Source organism: Echinops telfairi, unplaced genomic scaffold (assembly GCF_000313985.2).
Source record: "Echinops telfairi isolate 266 unplaced genomic scaffold, ASM31398v2 ScPeMD7_3;HRSCAF=10, whole genome shotgun sequence".
NCBI lineage: Eukaryota > Metazoa > Chordata > Mammalia > Afrosoricida > Tenrecidae > Echinops > Echinops telfairi.
This window is the reverse complement of record NW_022103899.1, coordinates 37,672,659-37,697,063: the sequence shown is the minus strand read 5'-3', so window position 1 is coordinate 37,697,063 and position 24,405 is coordinate 37,672,659. Positions and strand designations below refer to the sequence as shown.

General features: G+C 37.6%; 1 protein-coding gene across 3 annotated transcripts in view; it reads left to right on the top strand.

Annotated features, from left to right (window-relative positions):
- Positions 1-24,405, top strand: part of ERBB4 (erb-b2 receptor tyrosine kinase 4) — a 708,927-nt gene that overhangs the window by 368,601 nt on the left and 315,921 nt on the right. For all 3 annotated transcript variants that reach the window (XM_045295392.1, XM_045295397.1, XM_045295390.1), the window contains exons 5-9: positions 3,284-3,402; positions 7,424-7,565; positions 11,583-11,696; positions 16,291-16,417; positions 23,037-23,110. In XM_045295392.1, coding sequence (XP_045151327.1) covers positions 3,284-3,402; positions 7,424-7,565; positions 11,583-11,696; positions 16,291-16,417; positions 23,037-23,110 — 576 coding nt within the window. The remainder of the gene's footprint in view (positions 1-3,283; positions 3,403-7,423; positions 7,566-11,582; positions 11,697-16,290; positions 16,418-23,036; positions 23,111-24,405) is intronic.

Sequence of the window (24,405 nt, the reverse complement as noted above, 5' to 3'; positions counted from 1 at the left end):
TAGCAATTTATTTAACATGTTTATGTCTTTTTTAATTAGCTACTCTTGGCACATAAAGAGAGCTTTGTTGAATCTGTAAGAGACAAGTTTTGTTTGAATTTGTTCTTTACAAGATGCCCATTAATGTCTCCGTTATATGATATGAACTACTAATTAGGGCATCTAAATAAATATAACACTTGATTAAAGATAAGAACATCAGTATAAGGACAATGTATGAGTATACAAGCTAATGAGTAGATATTTTTGACCAAATAGCAAATAGATGTGTGTGTGTGTGTGACATAATTATACATCAAAAATACATGAATACCAGATGCAGGACTCTGGATGACGGAGTTCTCCGATGGACAAAATAAATGTGAATCTTGAAAGCACTTAGAAGGTGAATCTTATGCGTTCGAAGGTGTCCTAGAAAATGATCCTGTACAATATCAAAATACATATATATACATATCAAAATACATACATACCCTAAGTGAAATACAGTGAATCAGGTTTTATACCAGAATACTACTCCTATCATGCTTGCGTTCCAGAGGTCTAGAGACCACTTCTCAGTCGCTAAAGTCCAAAATCAGTTCTCTCTTTGGGTAAGATTGATTCTTCAGTGCGTCTATTAATGGAGATTGAAAATGAAGAAGAGAAATGTACTCCGATGTGAGAGAACCATAGTCCTGTTGAACACATCATTGTTGTTCTTGTGAGGTGCCATCCAGCAGCCTTTGGCTCATGGCGAATGTGCAACAGATTAGCCACATGGTCTGCCCTGGCATCAACCTCGTGCTCATTAGTATGCGAAATCTATTGTTAGCACTTCCAGGATCACTATGAGTCAGAATGGACTCAGTGGCGTGGGTTTTGTTTTTTTTGTCTTTTGAGTGCTTTCTAACATAGGGGCTACATCTTCCAGCACTCCATTAATGAACATTATCGTTATCCTATCTCTTTGACCCTTACTGCACTCTGTAGGGGTCCCACTGGCTAATTTTCAGAAGTATATTTCAATCTTTCTTCCTACTCTGGTATTGAAAATATATGTAGTGCATATGGGAAGCATTATCTAGTAACATGCAAGTCACCAACCACTGCAGTAAGCTGACATGACACTTGAGTGGTGGTGGTTCCCCTTACCTATTGCATCAAGTTGATGTTGGCTCATAATGACCCTTGATGACTGAGCTGACATGCCCCATGGGGTTTCCAAGGCTGTAACCTTTGCAGAGGAGGGATTACCGCATCTCTTCCCCACAGATCAATTTATAGGCTACCATTGTCAACCTGTTCTTTGGCAATAGAGCACTTAACCATTGTGCCACCAAGGCTCTTTTTATACCCGTTCTCAAACTCAAAACTAAACTCAGAGGCCTCACGCTGATCAACACATAGTGTGCCTATCGGACAGAGTAGAACTGCCATTCGGGTTTCAGAGCATTACATCTGTCCGGAGCACATAGCCTTATCTTTCTTCCTCAAAAGAGCGAGTGGGTGAGATTTTGGATATGTAAATAATGGTGTCGATAGAGAAATAGAAATATATGTGGAGGCTCAATAGGGAATACAGTTCTGAAAGTCTTCTATTTGTAGATGGCACACGAAATCAGACAGGAGAGAGCCAGTCGACTTCTGAAAAACTGTCAAGAGATGCTCTGGGAAAATACTAAAGTTTCCATGGCAGAGTCTTGATATAGTACCAACGAAGGAAGTTTAGAATTATCAAAGAGATGGGCATAAACATAGGCTCAAGTTTGAATACAGAAGCCAAGAAATGAAATGCTTCCCATAGCCTATAGAACGAATTCCTCTAAGACTTTGAAATCCTCTCTTTGACATAAATGTGTTTAATGGAACTGTACAGGAGTCATGGTGGTCTCATGGTTACACTTCAGGCTGTGAGCCCCAGTTCGAAACCACCAGCATCTCCCCGGGAGAAAGACTGGGCTTTCTACTCCCTGAGACAGGTACAGCCTTGGATCCCACACTGAGTAGCTTTGAGTCAGCATTGGATCAATGGCAGCGAGTTTGTGACAATAAATTTGATGCCCAGACTATAGCATTGTTTTCATTAAGTCCACTGCTTTAGGCTAGAGAACCTCTGGAGAACCAAACCAGTGGTATTATACCGATATAGAAAGAGATATGTGTCAAGAAAGAGCTCTCACAGTTGTGACTACATCCAGTCGCGTTCAAGTCTGGGGTTAGATGTAAGCTGGAGGCTTCTCCTAATTCTTGCCGCCGCAGAAACTGATGGACCGGAAGTAGGAAGAAGGAGGAAGACCAACAGACAGATGGACAAAAAGGTTACTGAATGCAAGATAGGAAAAATGAAACCAAATTCTGCATTGCCTTGATGACTGCTGAGATGGGCAGGTGATATAACAGGTGGTCAGCGGGCCAGGTGCAGGACCCGGATCCTGCAGTAGGAATGTTCTAGCTGCTGCACACTATACTGAGTCTATGCTAAGCCACGCCCCAGATGAAACTTCCCTCCATTGTTCCAAGACTGTGACTACATTGACTGGGCTGCTTCATAGAGTTGTTGTTAGATCATATGATGGGAGAATATTGGCTCACTTAAACCTAACTATCCCACATACTTTTGGCTAGTTCTGTCATTTTGCACTGAAAGTTAGGCTAAAAACCAATGCACCATTTTATTGTGTTTACTACAATTGCATTCCTTTTGTATTTGAAGAGACCATTTAGTTCAATTCATAGTTCCCTTATTTTGAAGAACTTGGAAGAAATTTTAGATAAATTTGAGGCTTAGGACCACTTCTCCTACTGCTGCTAAGTTACTTTTTAAAGCCTGTCAACTATAGCATATATAATGCGAACCTTGAACAAGTGTGTGTCCCCTTCTGCTTTGACTGCTAGGATATGTGGCTTCAAATGTAGCAGCATCAGCTGAAGGAGCTTACTGTGTGAGTCTTGCAAATCCTCCACAAGGCTGACTCCATCTTTTCCAGCTTGTCGATGTCCCTTATGCAGTTATGTCAGATTTGATTGATCCTTTTGGATTGAATGGTATGCTTTCTGTAAAGCACTAAACATTTTATGGAACATGAGCAAATATTTTAAAATGACCATTTAAAAATCTGAAGTTTGTTGTGTGTTAGTTTTGACCTAGTTGCAGTGTTGTTCTCTAAATGTTTATGAAATGGGAAACTGGGAGTTATGCAAATTGCTACCCAGCACTCTGCTCGTTCTCAATTGCTTCTTAATCTCAGAAGTTCCTGTGGTTAGATGGCATTAATCCAGGCCCTCTGCTTTTTCTCTGCAGTGACCAGGACAGTGTGTGCCGAGCAATGTGATGGCAGGTGCTATGGTCCCTACGTCAGTGACTGCTGCCACCGAGAATGTGCTGGCGGCTGCGCAGGACCGAAGGACACTGACTGCTTTGTACGTCGGGGCTCCTCCTTTTCCTCGTTGCTTCCCTCCCTCTTGCTTTGATGGGGACACACACATCCTCGATAGCTGATCACAATAATTTTAAGTTTAGCCATCTCGGGAAAAAGAAAGATTCTGTGCCTTCAGAGCCTTCATTTCCTCACTGAGCTGTTGATTTGTTAAGTAGAATCATTCTGTTCTGGTTAATAACTTGTGTCATTCTGATATACTTTATATTGACAGCGAGATTTAATGCAGAACCTGAAGGGAAACATATTTAAATATCAGTTTAAGTACTAATAGCATCCTCTTCAAAATTTGCCATGATTGCCCGTTTATGTTGAACCATTATTGAGTCCTATACATGGGAGCACTTGCATGTTTCTTGAATATGCCTGAGAAATGGAGCACATAAATTTATGCATTTTTTCCACTTTATATTATTTACAAGTGTATATCACTTACTCAAAATCAATATCAGCTACTAATGTACATTTAAAGCAACTTATGTCTGACAATGTGATTTTTACTTTAGGGCATTTTTACTTCCTTACAATGAACATTTATAGCTTATTGGGAACATATGTTAGTTATATTCAGACATCAATATTCCTGATATAGTTAATTTTGTGTGCAAGTAATTTTGTGAGCTAGAGTTAACAATGGATGATTCCTTTAATTTTAAGTTAGAAATATAAGAAAGTTTTTAAGTGTTAAAAATAAAATAGGAATTTATTTCACTTTTTCCCTCTTGTCTTATATCTAATGAACACCTAGGCATATGTAGAATTTTGCTTTCAGCCAAACAGGATTTGGTACTGGAAACCAGCACTATATAAATAATAGCTATTATCATTTTTATATTGGTTTATGTCATCAAGACTTTTATTTGTGTAAGTCTCACATACAACAGAAATGTGTGTTGCAGAACAGAGCAGCGAGAAGGGAGAGCCGAGGATGAGAAAGCTCGCAGTGTAAGGAAAGCTATTCAGCAGCTCTCTTCTGCCATCACATATGCCACAGAAGCTTGGCCTCGAGGGGAATACTACAAGTGTTATGATACTTGTGGTTTGGCAAACACCAAAATGGAAAAACAAAAACCATTGTCTTAGAAGTGTGTCTGTGCAGTTTTCTATATTCTATTATCGCAAACAAAAAGCAGAATGCCAGAGGAAGTTCAAAACCCTCATTGCATTACTCTTCCTCAGTGGTTCAGTGAGTCCACTCCGGCACTTGGCACAGAGTTCAAGGTCGCCAGACGAGGTCTTGGTGGAGATTGCATGGCTTTTGGGTGCTGTCAGAAGAGGAACTCTGTTTTATTCCACAAGCTCGTGTCCATTTGCTCCCATGAAATGTGTGCGCAATGCTACAGAGCAATTATAAAGACACAGGCCACTTTTAGCCACAGACTGAAATTTACTGAGTTTGTCAGATTGCTTTTTAAGAGATTTGTTCTGGAAAGTGCCATCATAGTGAGTAATGACTCCCTTTCTGATTGTGGGTCTCGTCGACCATCACCAAGGAGTTGCATGTTGTGATAAAGTGCTTGCTCAAACAACAATTGATGAGGCAAATGTTTTGAAGAAACAGAATAAATTAATGTTCAATAATAGTAGGATATGCGATTTATGAGGAAATAGAAAACATTGTTTGAGTTCACATTAGTTTGCTTCCAAGGCCAAAATTAGTTCTATGGAAGTTTAATTTTTTTCAATGAAGACAATCAGAGCAGAGGCCCAAAATCCATCCGTAGACAATGTAACAATATCCCAACAGAAGGGCCACAGGGAAGGGATGAATCAACCACGGTGCAGTAAAGCATCAATCAAACACATAATAATCCTCTGGTTCCTTGAGGCTTTCTCAGCCCCGACTATCATGACCCCAGGGCTGCTTCTCAGTTCAGACTAGATAGAGATAAGAGATGGGGGTTCAGGACACACGGAATCCAGGAAAAGGAGTGGGATTAGAGCTACCAGAGGGTAGGGAGAAGGGGGAGAGGGGAAGTAAGAAAGGGGGAACCGATGGTAGCGATCCACACAGCTCTCCCCAGGGGGAAGAACAACAGAAAACACAGGGAGACTCTGGTCAGTGTCAGATATGAAAACAATAATAATGTATAATCTATCAAGAGGGTATGAGGTTGGGGGGAGGGAGGGGAAAGAGAGGCTGATCTCAAGGGCTCAACAGAAAGTAAATATCTAGAAAAGAATGAAGGAAACCTATGGACACACACGCCTGATATAATCAGTGCACGGATTGTAACAGTAGTAAGAGTCTCCAATGAACTGATCTTTTAATTAAAATGTAAAAAGATAATCAGTTGTTCTATCTATTTGTTAATTATGTTTCCATAGATCACTGTGGTATCCAATCATTAAATAATATGATGGTGTTCTTTGAATGGTCTTTTATATATATATATAAACAAACTCACTGCCATCCAGTTGAAGCCACCTCACAGTGGCCCTACATGGCAGGTAGAACTTGCCCCTGTGAATTTCTGAGGCTGTTACTTTTAAAAGGAACAGAAAGCTCATCTTTCTCCCTCAGAATGGCTGGAGGTTTCAAATTGCTGTCCTTAAAGTAAGAAGCTCAACATGTCATCACAGGAGGGTATACTTTTCTATAGATTACCTCTTTTTTTATTATTATTTTCTTGGGGGCTCGTACGATTCTCATCACAGTCCATACATGCATCCACTGTGTCAAGCACATGTGTACATTCACTGCCCTCATCATTCTCAAAACATTTGCCTTCAACTCTAGCCCCTAATATCAGCTGCCCACTTCCCCCTCCCTCGCCACTCCCCCCTCCTTCATGAACCCTCCATAGTTCACAAATCATTATTGTTTTGTCATAAGTTACACTGTCTGATGTCTCCCCCTGCCCTCTTCTCTGCTGTCCATACCCCAGGGAGGAGGCTATACGTATATTCTTGTAATAGGTTCCCACTTTCAACCCCATTCCCTTCACCCTCCAGGCCTCGCCCCTTTCACCACTGGTCCTGAAGGAACCATCTATCCTGGATTCCCTGTGTTTCCAGTTCCTATCTGTACTGGTGTACATCCTCTCGGCTAGACAGATTTGTAAGGTAGAATTGGGATCATGATAGTGGGGGGAGGAAGCATTTAAGAACTAGAGGAAAGTTGTATGTTTCATTGTTGCTACCCTGCACCATGACTGGCTCATCTCCTCCCCTCAACCCTTCAGCGAGGGAGTGTCCAGTTGCCTACCGATGGGCTTTGAGTCTCCACTCTGCAATTTTGTTTTTAATTTTCCTAAAACACATTTGAACATATTAGTAAATAAGTAACAATAAAAATGTAAATGAGCAGAAATCAATAGTCATACGCGAACTTATTTTTAATAAATGGTATGGCATTATACAAAAGACCACATGAAGAATACAGTATAGTTTTTAATGACTGTATGACCATAGTTACCGCTGTACATTTTTGCATTACATCCACCACATCACCCTTGCCTAGGCATATTTGAAAGCCTTTTCTTTCAGTCTAGGTTTAATGCCCATCACTCTGCTTCCTACACAAAAGTGATGGCTGCATTTCATGTATCACTTAAGACTCTCACCTGAACAAAAGCCACTTCAAAAAAAGACTAATCTATGCAATTAAGGATTTAGTTGGTAGTGCCAGGGAATAAATATAGGTAGCCTAAATTATTTTTTTTTCATATTTAGCTAGCTTCAATCATTTAAATCAAGCCTCAATTTAGAAATGAGTGCAAGCACTAAGCAGTTTTAATGTCAATAACCATAGAAACATAAATTAACTGACATTTGAAAAGGATATTGTAAAATTCCTGAATAGCAGCTTTGTAGCTCAGAAATAAACGCACTTGGCTTTGGAATGATGAGTGTGTGTAGTGCGTCGTAGTTAATAGATGCAAAGGAGAAAGGGATTACCACTAGAGAACACATCCTTCTTCACAAAGCTTCCAGAGCAGTGTCCTTTTCACAAGGTTTATGAAGATTATTTTAAAATGAAAATAATATTTGCTACTTTACAGGCCTGCATGAATTTCAACGACAGTGGAGCATGTGTTACTCAGTGTCCTCAAACATTTGTCTACAATCCAACTACCTTTCAACTGGAGCACAATTTCAATGCTAAGTACACCTATGGAGCATTCTGTGTCAAGAAATGCCCGCGTAAGTAACACAGCAGCCATCAAATTAATTGGATCATCATTTAAAAACAGGAAATTAGTGTACTTTCATTCTACTTTGAGGGTTCTAATAATATTGTGAATTACATTGGGTATGGATACCATTCCTCCCATTTTTTCAAATAAGGAAATCAAAACTCAACCAATTAAAATGATTAGACCACAATTCAGAACAAATGAATGCCTTCGTTGATACAGTCCCACTGATCTCTAAATGCTTGTTATTTTCACCATACTTTTACTTTTTTGACCACCATGTTGCTTCTCAGGAATGTGATTGGTTAAGTGACTGCAAGCTATGTAACGGATAGGATCTGCTTCTAATAAGAATAAGATTTGAATTAGAATTATTTCTAAGTGCTTATGCTTAAGCAATACTTATACTTGGATATTTAGTATTATAGTATAAATATAAAATCTGAATTAAGACAAAAACAATAGCTATTTAGAGTATAGGAAGTAATCTATCAAATTGTTCATCCAGAATATTCAAAGTTAACAGCTGAATTTTCTTTGGGAATTCAATGTAATATGTCATTATATTTACTAAAGTCACTTTGTTTGCCTTTAGTGACCACTATAATACTTATTCATGGTTTTCCTTTCAGCAACATTGAAATAAAAAATCATAATTTTCCATATGCTCAATTAAAAGGAGACTTCAAGTTCATCAGTCCTAAGAGATATTTTGCATATTCTTTATTATTCCTTAATGCTGAACAGTATTACATTGTGTATGTATATCATAGGGTTCATCATCATTCATCTGAAAAGGGCACGTAGGTTGTTTCCATCTTTTTGCTTTTGCGAATAATGGTGTACATATACTCATCTGTGTCTAGTCTCACTTCTTTAGGATAGATATTTAGTGGTAGGTGCTGGATCATAAGGTACTTCTGTTTCCAACTTTTTCAGGAAGCACGTAACATTTTCCACAATGATTAAACCATTTCATACTCTCACCGGTAGTGTAAGAGATTTCTAGTTTATCCACATTATTATTGGTTTCTAATTTTATAGCTGAGAAATGTATGATTTAACTGTTTTCAAATGTATGGAGGCTTGCTTTGTGTTCTCAATAGTGGTCCTTGCTGGAGAATGATCCACATGGGCAGGGAAGGATGTGTATTGTGTTGCTGTCCAGAGGAGTCTAGTGAAGAGGTCTGGGTGGTCAAGTTGGTTGCTTGTGTTGTTTAGGTCTCTGGTGTTTTCATTTTCCATCTAGATGGTCTATCCCTCATAAAAAGTTGTTCATGGAAGGTTCCTACTATTACTGTGGAATTGTCTATTTCTCTTTTCAGTTTTGTATGGACCCTTTATTGCCATTTTCTTTTACATATAAGTCCTTAAATTTTCATCTAGAGTTCTGAGTTTTAAAACCTCCAAAGACCAGCTTTTTGAAATAGATTTAATTGCACCAAAGTAATTAAACGGTAACCTTTTAAATTTTTATTTGGTAGATATTGCTGCTGAAGTGCAAAGGTGTTATATCATGTGACATTGCCCAAGGTCTTGAAGGAAAGACCTTACTTAATGTGTGGTGCACGCACCTATTGCAAGTTCAATTCTTATGAAGGTTATTTGACAGTGGTCTTAACATCAGCACCTGTGGGGAAAGGAATGAAACAGGGTTGTCTATTGATACACTTAAAGAAGATCATTTTATTGGGGCCTCATACAGCTCTTATCACACTCCATCCATCCATCCATTGTGCCAAGCACACTTATTGAAGTGTTTCTTGTGTGGTGGACACATTCTCAAACCAACTTCACTAGCCTCGAGGCAATTCTGACTCATAGAGAACACAACAGAAGACAGAACAGCCCCTGTGGGTTTCTGAGACTGTACTTTTCAAGGGAGTAGAAAGCAGTGTCTTTCTCCCACGCAACATCTGGCGGTTCAAAGCCCGCTGTGTTACCCTCTACACCACCAGGCCTCCTGGATACATTCTGGGGGACATTGAGTTGGACTGTAAAGACCTTCATGCTTTGTGCCCACTCCTGTGGATACGTGCATATATCTCTAACCCAGACTTTTCTTTCCTTCCTAGAATTTCCATTCTCCTCCCCAAATAACTCATTGCACATCCAAACCCAAAGTCATTGCCTTCAGTTCAATTCCCACTCATCGCACCCTTATAGGAGAGAGTAGATCTGCCAGCACCAGAGGGCCAAGGCTGTGCTCTTTAGGGAAACAGACTTGGACATCTTTCTTCTGCAGAGAGGTCTGTGTGCTAGAACTATTGACCTTTTAGATACCAGTTGAACACTTGAACCAGTGCATCATGAATGAGAGAGCTCCTTCCACTTCCCATCAAAACCAAACAAGCCCCCGAACCACGGTCATGGAGCTGATTATCCAGTTATATTCCAATTTCTGGGAACGTCTCTTTCCACCCAAAGTGAATGATCTCATGCCCTCCTCGCAACTTGACTGCGGGAGAATTTTCCCTTGAACTCTTTTTCATGCACCCACTCATAAGTGACCTTTCAGGGCAGCTTCTATCTTTCAAATGTAGCTTGTATCTTCCTCCGCACGCTTGTCATAAGTCTTCTCTCGGGCCCCATGCAGCCACAGCCGGACACTGAGGCAGCATGAAGGTGAATGAGACGTGAGTCTGGACGTTTGCATCTCCTCCTTGCAGGCCCGTACCGTGCGCGTGTCCTGCTTCCATTGTAGAGCAGATTGCTGTTCAACCTGACTCCATGATTCTTGTAGAATCGTGTGTATCATGGACAATTCTGGTTTGTGGCACAGCCCTTGCTTAAGTGTAGCGTCTCCACCAGGACCAGGTACACATGTCAAGGGCTTCTGTCAATAGATGAATAATTTTATGCTGCCGATGACGTAGCTTGGCTTTGGAATCCTCGCTTTCTCTGTTGTGATATTCCTAATGGGAATTGTCATCACTCCACATGACCTATCTTTCCAACATCTCAAAACTCGCTGGCATTGAGTCAGTTCCCCCTCATCATGTCATGAAGCCCTTTGAATTTTAAAGGACGTAACTCTTTAGGGGGCAGAACTCTTCCTCTGTCTCCTACAAAGGGGCTGCTGGGGTCCACATCTTACGCTGAAGCTCGCAGTCTGTTGAGGACGAATATAAACCCTCCTGGGTTGGATAGACCAAGTAGAAGAACAGGTTGTGCTGTAGCAGAAACTGGCACCAGATGCCCTTCTTGAGCTGAAGAACCCCCACAGGTGGAAGCCCCCAGTTTACTGCATATTTGGTGAGCGTATCTTTCCCAGCTTGGAAAATGCCATTTCAAACTCCCCAAATATTTTGGTTTTACTTTTCTTGTGGGAGGCTCCTGACGTAGTAATCGGTCCTTTCCTTGGGAAGTGGTTCTGGCTTGTCCCATATCAATGGATTTGTAAAGCTTTACTGACATAGCAAGTCATAAGATGTTCCTGGTCTACTGTGTATACTTTTATGAAAGTACTACCCTTTGAAATTTCAGTGTTTCTTCATCTAAAAATATAGGGCAAATCATGTGACTCGATTTTAAAAAAGCAAATACACTTGTTCCAAGAGAGCTTAGCTTAAACTTCATTTCGGCTTCTCATGACTTAAAGTATTTTTAGACTTCAAACTCCCATCATGACATGAAATGAAGTGGAACTATTGAAAAACATGAACTAAATGTCATGTAGTTTCCTAAATCTATAAAAGAAATTCACTCTAGCTCTGAGGTAATTGAGAATATAGGGCACTAACCAAGCAAGTACTAGTTGCTGCTCATACACAATCCGCACACATTTGAGTGCAGATGTTCACAGATACTATTTCAGGATGAAATTGCATGGCCATCAATCAAAGAAGCATTTTTTTAAGTTGTATTTTTATGTGGTAAGCATGAAGAGAGTCGAAGGTTTGTTTTAGGGAAAAGTCATATGCACAGTGAATTATCATAATTGTTTTTCAAACCCTTTAGCAGCTTGTTTTAGGCACGTTTGCTGATAATTAACATGATTGCTTATTTTACTTTTTTTTATCAGATAACTTTGTGGTAGATTCCAGTTCTTGTGTACGTGCCTGTCCTAGTTCCAAAATGGAAGTAGAAGAGAATGGGATTAAAATGTGTAAGCCTTGCACTGATATTTGCCCAAAAGGTGAGTGGTCGCTCCGATTATTTTTCTCCAATAGTTGCCCATATATCAAGGTTATTCGTTCACTTCTTAAATGCTGACAAGTTAACCTCTAAGTACACACCTGCTCACTCCCACACCAAGCATCCCTGCATAGAGGCTTCCATGATTCAGACAGAACCCTAGGGTATCTCTAAGATATCAACGGTCTCACTGCTGTGTGTAGTGCAGGTTTTGAGTGATACTCATGAAATTGAGCCACAGAAGATTCCGATTTAAGTTCCACAGAAAGGAACCAACAAGCGGATTGCATTGAATCTGTGTGTGGCCAATCAGATTCTGTGGATACAAAGAGACATGCAACATGGCATTTACTCTCAAGATGTTTAAGGATACTATAAAAGATAAGACACATGAATTGGTAAGGAAGCGTCACATATGACATAGATGTTTCAAATAACTCATGGTGGAGAATTATATCGGAGGGAGTGGTGATGCTCAAACGCTTACTAGAGTGAAACTTAAATTTAGCAGGGCCAAAATACAGTCTACATTTCTTGAAAGTTATTAATTTTTCTTCTCTTTCTCTCTTTCACTCTCCCTCACACACATATTTGCACATAGGAAATTAAGTAAAAAATATTGCTACAAGGGTTTTATTTAAATAAAGCATTTAAATATGGCTCGGTAATCCATGGATGGCTGCTGCAGACATATTCTCTCAGTAATGCATTTGTCTTTGTCTTGTTAGTATGCATTAATAAAAAAAGAATACTTTCTGTATCATGAAAAAATACGGTTTGGAGGTCAGTGACAAGAACTAAATTTTAGTAAAACCCAAATGCACAACCCCTCAAATCATTGAAGCTTTGTAACAAATGCACAGGAATGCTGCCCCACAATAAAGTTCTGAGATGGTTCCAGCATTGAAAGTAAGGTTGGGCAGACCTCAAAGATGGGTCAAGATAGAGACAACTGTCAATCACGACAGACGAAGACGATGGCTGAAGTCTTGAAACTCAGGGAATCCTGTAGAGTTATTACTAATGTGACAATTACTGGGAGTTGGCAAGCTTCAACATTTTTTCTATTTAAGCGCACGACTTGGCCCAAACAAGTTTTTGCCTTGATGGGTACCAAAAGTGTCTGCTGTGTGAAAATTAGCTAGCTCAAGGTGACGATCTTCCCCTCAGTGTTTTCAACAAGAGCTAAGCAAATGTCGATCATTGTTTGGAACAAATCCTAATGAAGGGTTGGATTTACTAATATTATGTTATATATTGGGATTATGTTATATATTATATAGAGATAGTATATAAAGATACAGTTCTGAACACAAGAGTGGGTTTTAGGGTAAGCTGCTGGGACAGGTAAATTCAAGGCAGAGAGGTCAGCTCAGAAGGTTTATGGTGACCATGTTTTGTTGTTGTTCTCTATCTGAAAGTAGGTTGGATAGATAATTTTGAAGGCCCCGAGACAATGATAGGCTTGTTATGAAGGAGTAGTAAGACAATTGGAATGTGTATTGATGAGGAAAGAGCCAAGAAAGATGCACTGAGGACTTCCTTTAATTATTTTTCATAACATGCATGCACATTCTTTTTGGACAGCAACAGCTGACTATGAGAATTCTATTGGAAATCATTATCCTGTCCACTCCAAAGCCCTTCTTTTCCCCATCAGATTGTTTTCATACCCTGAACTCAAAGAACGTTTGACATGATCTAAATTGAAGAGTGCAAAATTCTTCAAGGAAATGTTAGAGAGATTGAAATGTCTCTCTGTCAGAAGTATATAGACCTGTTTGGAGGATACGTCAAGACATAATAACCTCCTATTTTGATATTTTATTTATAAAGACTTCTGGTTTTATAGCAATCATTTTTAAATTACCTGTGCACACACAAACACACATTGGCAAAGGCTTCAGAGATTAAGTACATAGAAACATACACACATGCACCCACAGATACATATACATACACATACATCTGCACATAGACACATTGTTGTTTATAGGTGCCATCAAATTAGTTCCAACCTATAGCATGTTGTACTCATGGACAACAGAATGAAATACTGCCTGCTCCTACAACACCCTCAAATATGTTGCCAAGTGTGGGCTTATTGATGTAGCCGCTGTGTCAGCCAATAACCTTGTGCTTCTCTTTTTCACCAATGCTTTAGCAAGTATCACAGCTGTCTCTAGTAACTTTTCCTTCCTGATAACGTGTCCCACTTAAGGGAGATGAAGTCTTGCTGTCCTTACTTCTATGGAAAATGCTGGCTATACATCTTTCAAGGCAGATTTGTTTCTTCTGCTGATAATCCACTGCATATTTAATATTCTTTACCAGATTCATAATTCAAATGCATAGATCATTCTTTTTTAGCCCTTATTTCTTGCTGTATTTTCACATGGATTTGCAGGTTCAAGTTCATCTAAGTTCTTCAAATGACATCTTTATTTTTAACACATTATGTTTTTTACAATAGGTCTGTCCAATGTGATGTTTGATTTCTTGACTATTGTTTTCGTGAACTTTGATTGTAGATCTTAATTAAATGAAATATTGAAAACGTGAACCTCTTTTCCATTTATCATGATGTTGCTTGTTGTTAGTTTGAAGGAGTTTTTTCATTTTATTTTTTTATATTGGGCTATACTCAGTTGACGACATAGTCTTTAATCTTCATCATTAAGTGGTTTAAGTCCTCTTAGCATTCAGCAAGCAAGTTTGTATCTCCTACAAATTTCTATTATTCATGAGTCTTCCTCCAATCCTGAAGCAATGTTCTTCTACATGTAGTCCAGCTTCCTTTAATTATTTGCTCCGTATTTGAGTAATGATGGTGACTTCTTTCCATAAACATGGTTATGCACACACATTTTTATATGTATGGTTATACAAGGGGACTTCAAAAAAACTCATGGACATATAGAATTTGAATTAAGATAAAATTGTAAATATATCTTTATATATGCTTTATATCTCAGAGTGAGCTCTGTCAAGTTCAAGACACTTTTGTAAGAGATCATTCCAGCCATGATGTCCAGTCATTAAAATATGGGAGTCCTGGGAATTTAACCATGTTAATGCAGGCATTTTTACATTATGAACTTTAGAAAAAATGAGTGAACCCTAATTTTTTTTAAGATAAAGGAACAAAAAGAAGTCAGGGAGAGCCAAGTTATGTGTGTCAGGGTAGATGCCTAATGACTTCCCCTAATGAACTCTGGCAAAATTGCCTTTATTTGGTGAGAGGAATTAACGGAAGCATTACTTGTATGGAGGACTCTGGTAAAAGTTTCTGGACATTTTTCTGATAAAGCATTGATTTCTCAAAACACTTTCCTAGCAAGCAGATGCTAGCCTTCTTTAGCCCTTCAGAAAGTCAACAAGCAAAAGACTTTGAACATCCCCCCAAATCCTGTTACCTTGACCTTCACCGCTGACTGGTCTATTTGTGCTTTGGTTGGAATAACCCTACTTCTTGGTAGAATTGCTTTGCTGCTACTTTACTTTTGAATTGTCTTCAGGATTGTTCTGGAGAAGCCCTGTTAGATTCCTTGGTACGATTCTTCCAAGAAATACCGCATGATCTTCATTCACTTATTTAGATTCTCCCTTGACAGCTCTCTTTCAGCTGATTTGGGTGGACCGGTGTGAGGACCCATGGAGTATAAAGTTCGCTCAATTAAATTAAAAAAAAATTTTTTTCAGAATCGTGTTAGCTAAACCAGTTGAGATGTTCGATGGTGTTGGCTCTTCTTTCTGCTGTTAGTTGTCGGCTCTCTTCAATTAGAGCTCATAAATGATTTCTTTTTTCTCTTGACATCAAAGACCTGCTGCTCTGGGCTTCATTTTCAACTCTTTAGTGTCTCTTCTTAAATTGAGTTTACCCATTTGAAAACAGATGATATCTCTGGGGCATTGTCCCCGTTAATGTTTCATAAAACATTAATGATTTCACCATTCTTTCAACCAGGCTTTTACTATAAATTTGATATTTGTTCAAACTTCAGTTTTAGCAGAATTCGCGTAGTACAGATAAGGACAGTTTTCCAACTGATATCTTATTCCTCTTCTTGCCCCAATCTAGATCCTTTTCAGAGATGTTTTAACAAGTTAGTACCTATTCATTTGGTTTATTAGTTAAAAAAATTTGACCCATAATTTTTCTAAATGTACATTTCCCATGAACTTTTTGAAGACTCCTGGTAGATGCATGTTTATAAATATATATGACTGTATATTGTATATGTTTCATTTTTAAACGTTAGAACTTTAAGGCAGCATAAGGTCTCAATTTAAAAATACATATTAAAATGACTGATCATTCTATTTATGGCTCACAGTCATAATGCGTCGTGTATACTTTATGTACAGTCGTCTCCCTTGGAGGCCTGCTTTTAAAAATTCAGTTTTAAGACCATTAGTATCATGGCATTATTTTACTAAAGTGAATGTCCCTTTCAAATAATAAATCAAGTGGGTGAGAATGGATTGAAAGACAGGTAATTTTATGTGACAAGTTATTCATTGTTATTTTGTGATGCTATGATTGATTGGCAAAATAAGTTTATCCATGGCTCGACTGACTCTTGTTTCGACAGCTTGTGATGGCATCGGCACAGGATCGTTGATGTCAGCTCAGACTGTGGATTCCAGCAACATCGACAAATTCATAAACTGCACCAAGATCAATGGAAATTTGATTTTCCTTGTCACTGGAATTCATGGGTCAGTATTAAATTCTTGGACAAAATTATTTTACAAGATGTGGTCAAAGCCTTAGGAATTCTTTGGCCTTGTCTTTTTAAATCTTTTTGACCCAGAAAAGTTTTGCCCTTCATAATTGTGCTCCACTAAGAAAACAATTTTATCAGCTGTGATAGTAAAGCAAAGATGTCTAGGCTTTTATTTTTTTAATTTTCATTGGTTTCAATGTATGGATTTTTTATAAAGTCAAACAGTATTTGTAGAGTATTCTCCTCAAATCAGTAGATTTCAGCAAGATTCACATACATTAAGGTAGATTTAGGAAAACAGGGCCAATGAGTAGGGTAGGGAATTTTGTTCAATAAAAATTAATATTTTTTAAATTTCCACAAGCACATTTACATAAGTTGATATTCTCCTGAGCTTCATTCAGAAATTCTGTTTCTGCACTGGTGTACATATTTTTTGTCTTTGCACTTAAATTGAAAAGTCAGCATCGCCGGAAGAGATCTATTTCATGAGTTTCCTTCTGATCGAATTAAACTGAACTGTTTTATGAGCTCCTTCATAGCAGAACCGCCCACTGACTTTAACTGGAAATATAACCAAATTAGCATTCTTTGAATTGTAATAAAAATGTCAATAGTTTTTTATATTTTATCTATTTGTTTATATTACTACTTAATCTCGAAATATTAGTGCTATTGGCTACAAAGAAAGAAAAACCCTCACATAATTCAATTCAAAATCTCACTCTGAGCATATATCATATCATTTCTAGATGCAAAATAATTTAATGTGTTATGTCTAAATATGCCCAAAGAGAAACAGCAAGAGCAATAGAGCCACGTGTTTATCATTCAATTCAAGCAAATTACTATCTTATTACACAACATTTTTATTTAGCTTGATATGCAGCTTTTAGTATGGGCAAATGTCAGATATTTTAATAGCATTCAATCGCTCCTGTCAGATGTGTTATATTCCTATCTGACCCAGCCGTGTTATTTTGTTTTTTAAATTAGCATAAAGATTTCCAACTTAGTTTGAAATATGCATATTTGATAGCTCCTCTCCAACATTTCCAAATGGTGAAAATCACTGAAACTCGGTCGCACTGGTCATTTTGAAAAGAGACACATTTCCATTGGCCCTCTCAATTTTTTCACACTTTTGTCTTGGCCTATTGACACCACTGCAGAGGAGATTTCTGCCAGAATGTAGGTGCATGTTTATACATGTACATGTGAGGGGATTTCCAAAAGTTCATGGAAACATGGAATTTTTCCATAAATGTTTTGAAGTGCTGCAGTTTATATGAATGAGTATGATATTTAGTACCACAGTATGTTTACATGGAACTACTCTGGACCCTGAGTTTGTCATACCATAAATGAGAGCTTATAATGTTCATACATTCTGTCTTCTGCGAATGCAGAAGATATTGCCACTTGATTCACTGTGCTTTCCTTTGTCTAAAAATAATATATGGATGAGCTTCCAATCCAAGTGTGGAGAAAAATTTGGAGTTGTATCATCACAAATTTCAGTAGACTCTAGGTTTCTTTTTATCCCTGTCAGGCCAATATATATGTTGGGATTCTTGAAAATTCATAAGAGAATGAAATTAAGAGTTAATGGATTATTTTCTCATAAATGTGTGGAATGTACACACATATATGTGTGTATAAACATCTACATGCACATGCTATATATCATACACTGTATATACATATCTTGTGTATCATATGTAAACATGTACAGACATATATCCTTGCATACAAAGGATCTTGTTAACCCAGTGCTTAAGTGCTGCAGGACTAAGCAAAAGGTCTATGGTTAAAATCCATCAGTCTTTCAAAGGGAGCTGGAAATGGATCGCTCCTATAAATAAATATCACAGTCCACGAAACTCTATGGAGCAACTAGTTGGCATAAACTCTATGGTTGATGTACAGATGTCAGAGTGTGAGTGTGTGCTTTTATATATGCATATATGCATTTATTTATATGTATGTCTATATACATGTACAGGTATGTATGTATATATATACACACACACATACAAAAATACATATTAGGCATTTTAATAGTTCAATTCTGAATGGATATTCGATAGGTAATCTGGCCTACTTATACACATACTTAGGTGGCCTGGTGGTGCTGTGGGATAAACACTGGACAGCTAACCACTAGGTCAGTGTTTCAAACCCACCAAACTTGGCTTAATTTTAGAAAGGGCAACATGACTAAGGAATTCGGTCAACAAAGAAAAAGGATCAAGTATGAAATTTGCACACATGAGGTTTTAAACTTCTATTGGTCCATTTTAATGTTATACTAAACAAGAAACAGTTCTTTGCTATGAGGAACCATCCTGAAAATTCCATTTTTTTAACACCACAGTCTCTGGATTAGGAGTTTTGGTGGCGTGGGCTAGTAACCACAAGGTCAGCAGTTGGAATCCAGCAGCTGCTCTGCAGGAGACAGGAGACTGTCTGCTCCTGGGATGTATCTGCAGTCTCTGGAGCCCCAAGGAGAAGTTTCTACCAAGAGTAAGAATCAACTCAAGGGCAGTAGACACGGGCTTGACTATGACTCAGAGCCTGCACCATCTCCTAATCACGACCATTCAAAACACTTCTAGAAGTGCCCCACTTCCCCTTGAGTTAGGTTGTGTTAGCCCCGTTAATAGCCAGCCACTGACAGATCTCTGTCTTAACAGAGTATGAGGAGCAAATGAAAAATGACCTTTTTAGATCAAATAAGAGGGTTTGAAAAAGACATATCTAGTCAAGTTCAGAATAGCTGTTTAGTTTGGGTTCAAAATAAAACATAAAATGCACAAAATCATGACATATTCTTCATCTTCTGTTTCTAGCTATCCTGAAACATGTATTCTTGACCTTTTCTCTTTTATCTTACATAAGTATTGGCATTTTCAGTATGCTAATGACATATACATGCAAACCTGTATATGTGATATACATGCATATCCATACCTATGCCTATATAGTGTTTAAAGAGGAATACATGGGCACAGAGGAAAGCAAAAATTTTCTAATAATTAATGGAATGATTTCATATCAATTTTTCCCATTAGCTTAAAAGTATCTACAAACCAAAATATCATGTGATTGTTTTAATTAAAATACCCAGAATATTTCTTGAAACCAAACCAAGCAACAACAAAAAACCCCTACAAAATAATAATAAAATGAGAGTTTTTCCCCCAGAAAACACGTTTCTGAAGATATAAATTCATGGATAAATTTATTAAAGCTTTAATATATAAAAGGACTTCAAAAAGCTAAGCAGTGTGTTTAGTTTCTAGTACAATTGTGCTAGGAAATAGATTATTCAGTCTTGACTCCTTGTGGTAAATGAGAATTGCAGGCAAAGCTCAGATTTTAGGGCCATCAGTAGGAACATTCCTCCTTAATGTATTGCCACACTTGACAGTGACCATGAACATCGGCTTAGAAATACAAGATGTCCACCAAGTAAGCGTGTGGATCCTGTGTCAGTATGGAACACTGTGAAGAAGGGACTTAGATAGTGGACTGTAATGATAATAGACACTGGAAGAGACATAATAGATTTGATGGTAAAATAGAGAGATTTCAGTAGAATTGAGAAAATATGCTTCTCTTTTTATCTCGTGACTGAGCATTTTTTCATCACTAGCCACAAATAACAGGGTGAATACAATGTGCTTTTGAATGGCTCTGTGTTTAGTTTGGAAAGTTATTGATTTGAAAGTGCTATAGATTTCAAGTGAGTGTAGGATGAAGCTCCCAAGAGGTACTTTGAAGTTGGTAAGTGGAATTCTGTCAACTTATTTTATGAGAGTCCCCAATCTCTAAAATTAAGTATATAAAATTTCCGTGGTCCATTGGGCTTCATACTAACAGTACAGAATTTATTTCCTTCCTGGCAACCTGAAAGTGTTTTTAGTAAAGGCTTGGACTGACCCTATGATTGTGTACTTGCCCTGAATTTTGAGTGGTGCTCCATGAAGTCAGGTTATTTGATTATACTACTAAGAACGGTTCCATACATTGCCTTTCATCAAACACCAAATGTTAAAAACTCATTCTACTAAGGCAGAGCTGCTATTTCCTCTGCACACTGCAGTATTGCACTTCAAGAAAGGAGAACATGTTTTCCCACAGGTGAACTTAATTTTGGATATCATATTGTTTAAAAGCATCACTGTTTTCCGAAGCACCCTGTGTTACTCAGAGAGAAATTTGCCAGAGTAATTTACCTTATACTTTAAGCTTCTGAGTGAATGATATTCATGTTCCATTGAGGAACAATTTAGTCGATAGTTAATGTGTGAATTACAGGGAAATTCTATTTGATAACGCTTCTTCAATTTCAGTAACCCCCAGTGCTAGAGACTGCTATCAACGACTCATAATAGTAGTACATTGCATCAAATGGATTTCTTAGGGTGATGGTTTAAAAAGCAATTTAATCAAGCAAAGTTGTTGTTATTTTAAGAATTCACTAGCAGAATATAATGATGATCCAAGGTCAGTAAGGTCAAAAAGGTGGTTCCAGAGACTACAGGGGCCGTAACTGACAGTGTCTCTAATGTTGTAATGTTGACATGAATGGATCTGATAGAATTTGAGCATAAATTCCCAAAAGATTAGACCATGTGTTTCTCTGCTGGTCATGGGAAGGTAGAGTCCCTTGATTAATATTTTTATTAAGGCTACATCCAATGCACTACTACTTATTAGTGGTTATTTCCCATGCCACAAGACAGGAAAACAATAATTTCCCACAACAAGAAGAAAATGAAATTAAGTGTTAAAGGTAGATACTTGCAAAAGAGCTAGGATCATTGTTCTTAAAAGTTTTTATTTCTCTTGAAGAAGTGGCTAACCAATCAAATTTATTTCCAGACGGCTTATAGTAATACTGGTAGCAAGTCCCCACTGGAATAAATTAATATAAAATGCTATCTAAATTAATAAAAATTTAAAAATACCTTGTAGGCCTTAAAAAAAACCCTAAATGTTTTATTTTAATTATTGAGAAAGTGTTGGTGATACATTTCTGTGTTACCTATTCACAGTTACCTTTTCCATCCTGACTCATAGAGACCCTATTGGATCCAACGGAATGGCTCTCAAGCTTTCAGAAGCTGTAAATCTTTATGGAAATACAGTGCCTCTGCTTTCTCCAAAGGGGCAGACTGGCTGATAGGTTCTAAACGCAAACCTTTGTTTAGCAGCCCAACCCTACCCCACTTCACTACCAGGGCTCCTTCTTCATAGTACAGTATGTAATCATTTTGCATGGTCAGTATGTTTAAAGAAAATTATGTCCTTAAGATAACAATCTCTAGGAAGAATCAATCAAACACAGGCAGTTCTTGAGTAACAAAGCTGATCCATTGCTGTGGACATCTTTGAGTGGGATTTGTAGGTGAATTGCAACAGGTGCACCACAGTTCTCTCTGGTGGTGCTGTGGGTGAAGTGGGTGTGGCTAACCAGAAGAAAACACGATGGCGGGCTGCAGTGACTTGGAATCAGCTTGATGACAGTCTGTGAGGTTATTACTAGAAAGGACTCCGAAGTTTTTGTGATTCAAAAGCTTCACGTTCAACAAAGGTAATTGCGATGAAGAATTTATTGTGATTAAATTGGGTTGGTCCAATCACTTCAACATTAAAAGTAAGGGAAATTTACATGGCATTAAGTGGCAAGTAAGGGTTGTCTATTTAAAGGGCAAACTGGATGTTTTAAAGCTGAGTAGCTACATTCAATTTCAGGTGCTTTGTGCTCATTTTTGATAAGATAGAACATTTCTATATTCATCACACGAACTGCAAAAATAGGGATTCATTAAGGCATGTTGTTTAAAATTCTTTAAAATTTGGAGCACCTTTTTGAAATGACTACTTTTGTAATAAGTTTATTTTTAAGGTTAGTGTAATTCATTCAGATGTAAGTGAAGAGTGTATTTTCAAAATATGAGTATTAAATAAGAAGATAGGAACAAAATGGGCCTAAATAAATAATCTTCCCACTGAGCAGTGTTTGCATGATACTGAATTGTAACTTATAGGTAAATGTGACATTGACAAGAAAAAGAAAATATGATTAACTGCAGATGTGTGTGGTTCTGAGCTGCCTATGAAAGGAGATTTAATTCAAAATGTAGAATCCATGAGGGACCCTCAAATAAATTGTTTACACTGTAAATGGACACTCCATATTTGGGAAGCTCTTGAAGATGGTCAGAGAGAAAGATGAGGCTTTCTGTCTCCAGGAAGTGCTGCAGCCGCAGGGCCCAGAGCTCGGCGTTCTGCCTTTTCCAGAGGGTCACTGTGGATGCAATGGCCTGGATGGCAGGGACTTGGTGTTTATGTTATTGCTCTGTTTCTCTGATGGCCAAAGCAGAATTGTTCCTTTTGATACAGAGTCGCATGTGATGAAGAACTCATGCTGTGTCATAAAAAAAAAAATCATTTCAAGCCATCGATTAGTTCTAGTCCTCATCTATCATCGAAGAATTTTAGAAAGACACTACTAAATGTCAAATTGTAATCGTTTGTCATTCCTTTAAAATTTTCACTCTTTTCTTTCAATTTGACTGTATCTCTTTGGGATTTTTTAGGGACCCTTACAATGCAATTGAAGCCATAGACCCAGAAAAGCTAAGTGTCTTCCGGACAGTCAGAGAGATAACAGGTAAGTTTCTAAAGTGCAGTGATTGTGTTATGATAATTTTAGTGTTTTCTTTAAAGTGTTTCATAATGTTGGAATCAGCAACTCATATTAAAAGCAAAATCCAGTTGCTAAAACTCATGTTTGTTTGTTTGTTTGTTTGTTTTTTAAGCAATAGTTATCTAACCTCTTCATTTTTGTGGATGCTTAGAAAATTGACATGGATCTTTAGAAACAAAATATTCATTAAATGTTGACATCGCTACTTTTCAAATTATCAATGGAAATCTGAGCCTGTACTTTTTATCCATTTTGATGTTTTGCATACATACCAATATTTCATTTATCAACATGGTTAGATTACAAAAATCAAGCTTTTGTGCAAAAAACAGCCTTATGTAAAAGTGGAAGATGACCACATTGGGTCACAAAATGCAGGATGGTGTCTTCATTACGCAATTGTCAAATTTCCTTTACTTAGTCTCTAAATCATATCACCACATAATTGCCAGATCACTGAGAATCATAACTCAGCCAGATTGCTACATAACTTTAAACTTCACAGCCACTGTTACACTCTTGCCTTGTACCTCAACATGTATTCCCTTCAGATATATGTTATTAATTCAACAAATAATCAAAGAGTTGGTATGTTATCATTTTTTAAATAAAAAAAAAGCTAGATAATGTGAGAACCAATAAATGAGAGGCAAGTGTATAGCATTTATTGAGCACATATTTAGTGAGTACCTAACATGTTCCAAGTATCACTGGGTAGTGCAAATGCTTAACATGCTCAGTTATTTCCTGAAATGTTAGAAGTTCAGCTTGACTAGATGGTAACTTGTTTTAATGCTTTCAAGGGGGTTCTAAGACCTTCCGTATGAAGTCTATTGAGTTGGGACCTACATAGAGTTTCAAATAAGAACCTAAAATGTAATGAAGAAGAAATATCATATCCCCAAATGACTTTTCATGCAAATTGGACAGGTTTTATTCTTATTCCATAATAAACATACCCATAATTATTATAAAATAATAAAAATTTCAGAAGAAAATTTGAAACTACAGCTTTATTTTTATATATTTATAAAACATACTTTCACATTTTACCCCAGGTACCTTCATTTTTAGGAGAATAAATCAAATCCAGAATATTTTAAATGTTTACTACCTACAATCCTGGGAACATAATTTTTTTTTTATCATTGTGATACTCAGAGTTATTAGTATGGGTCAGAAATGTAGATAAGACATTCAGTCTTAAAAGAAGGGACCAAATCAGCATTTAATATATGTATATGTCCCAGGAATATATA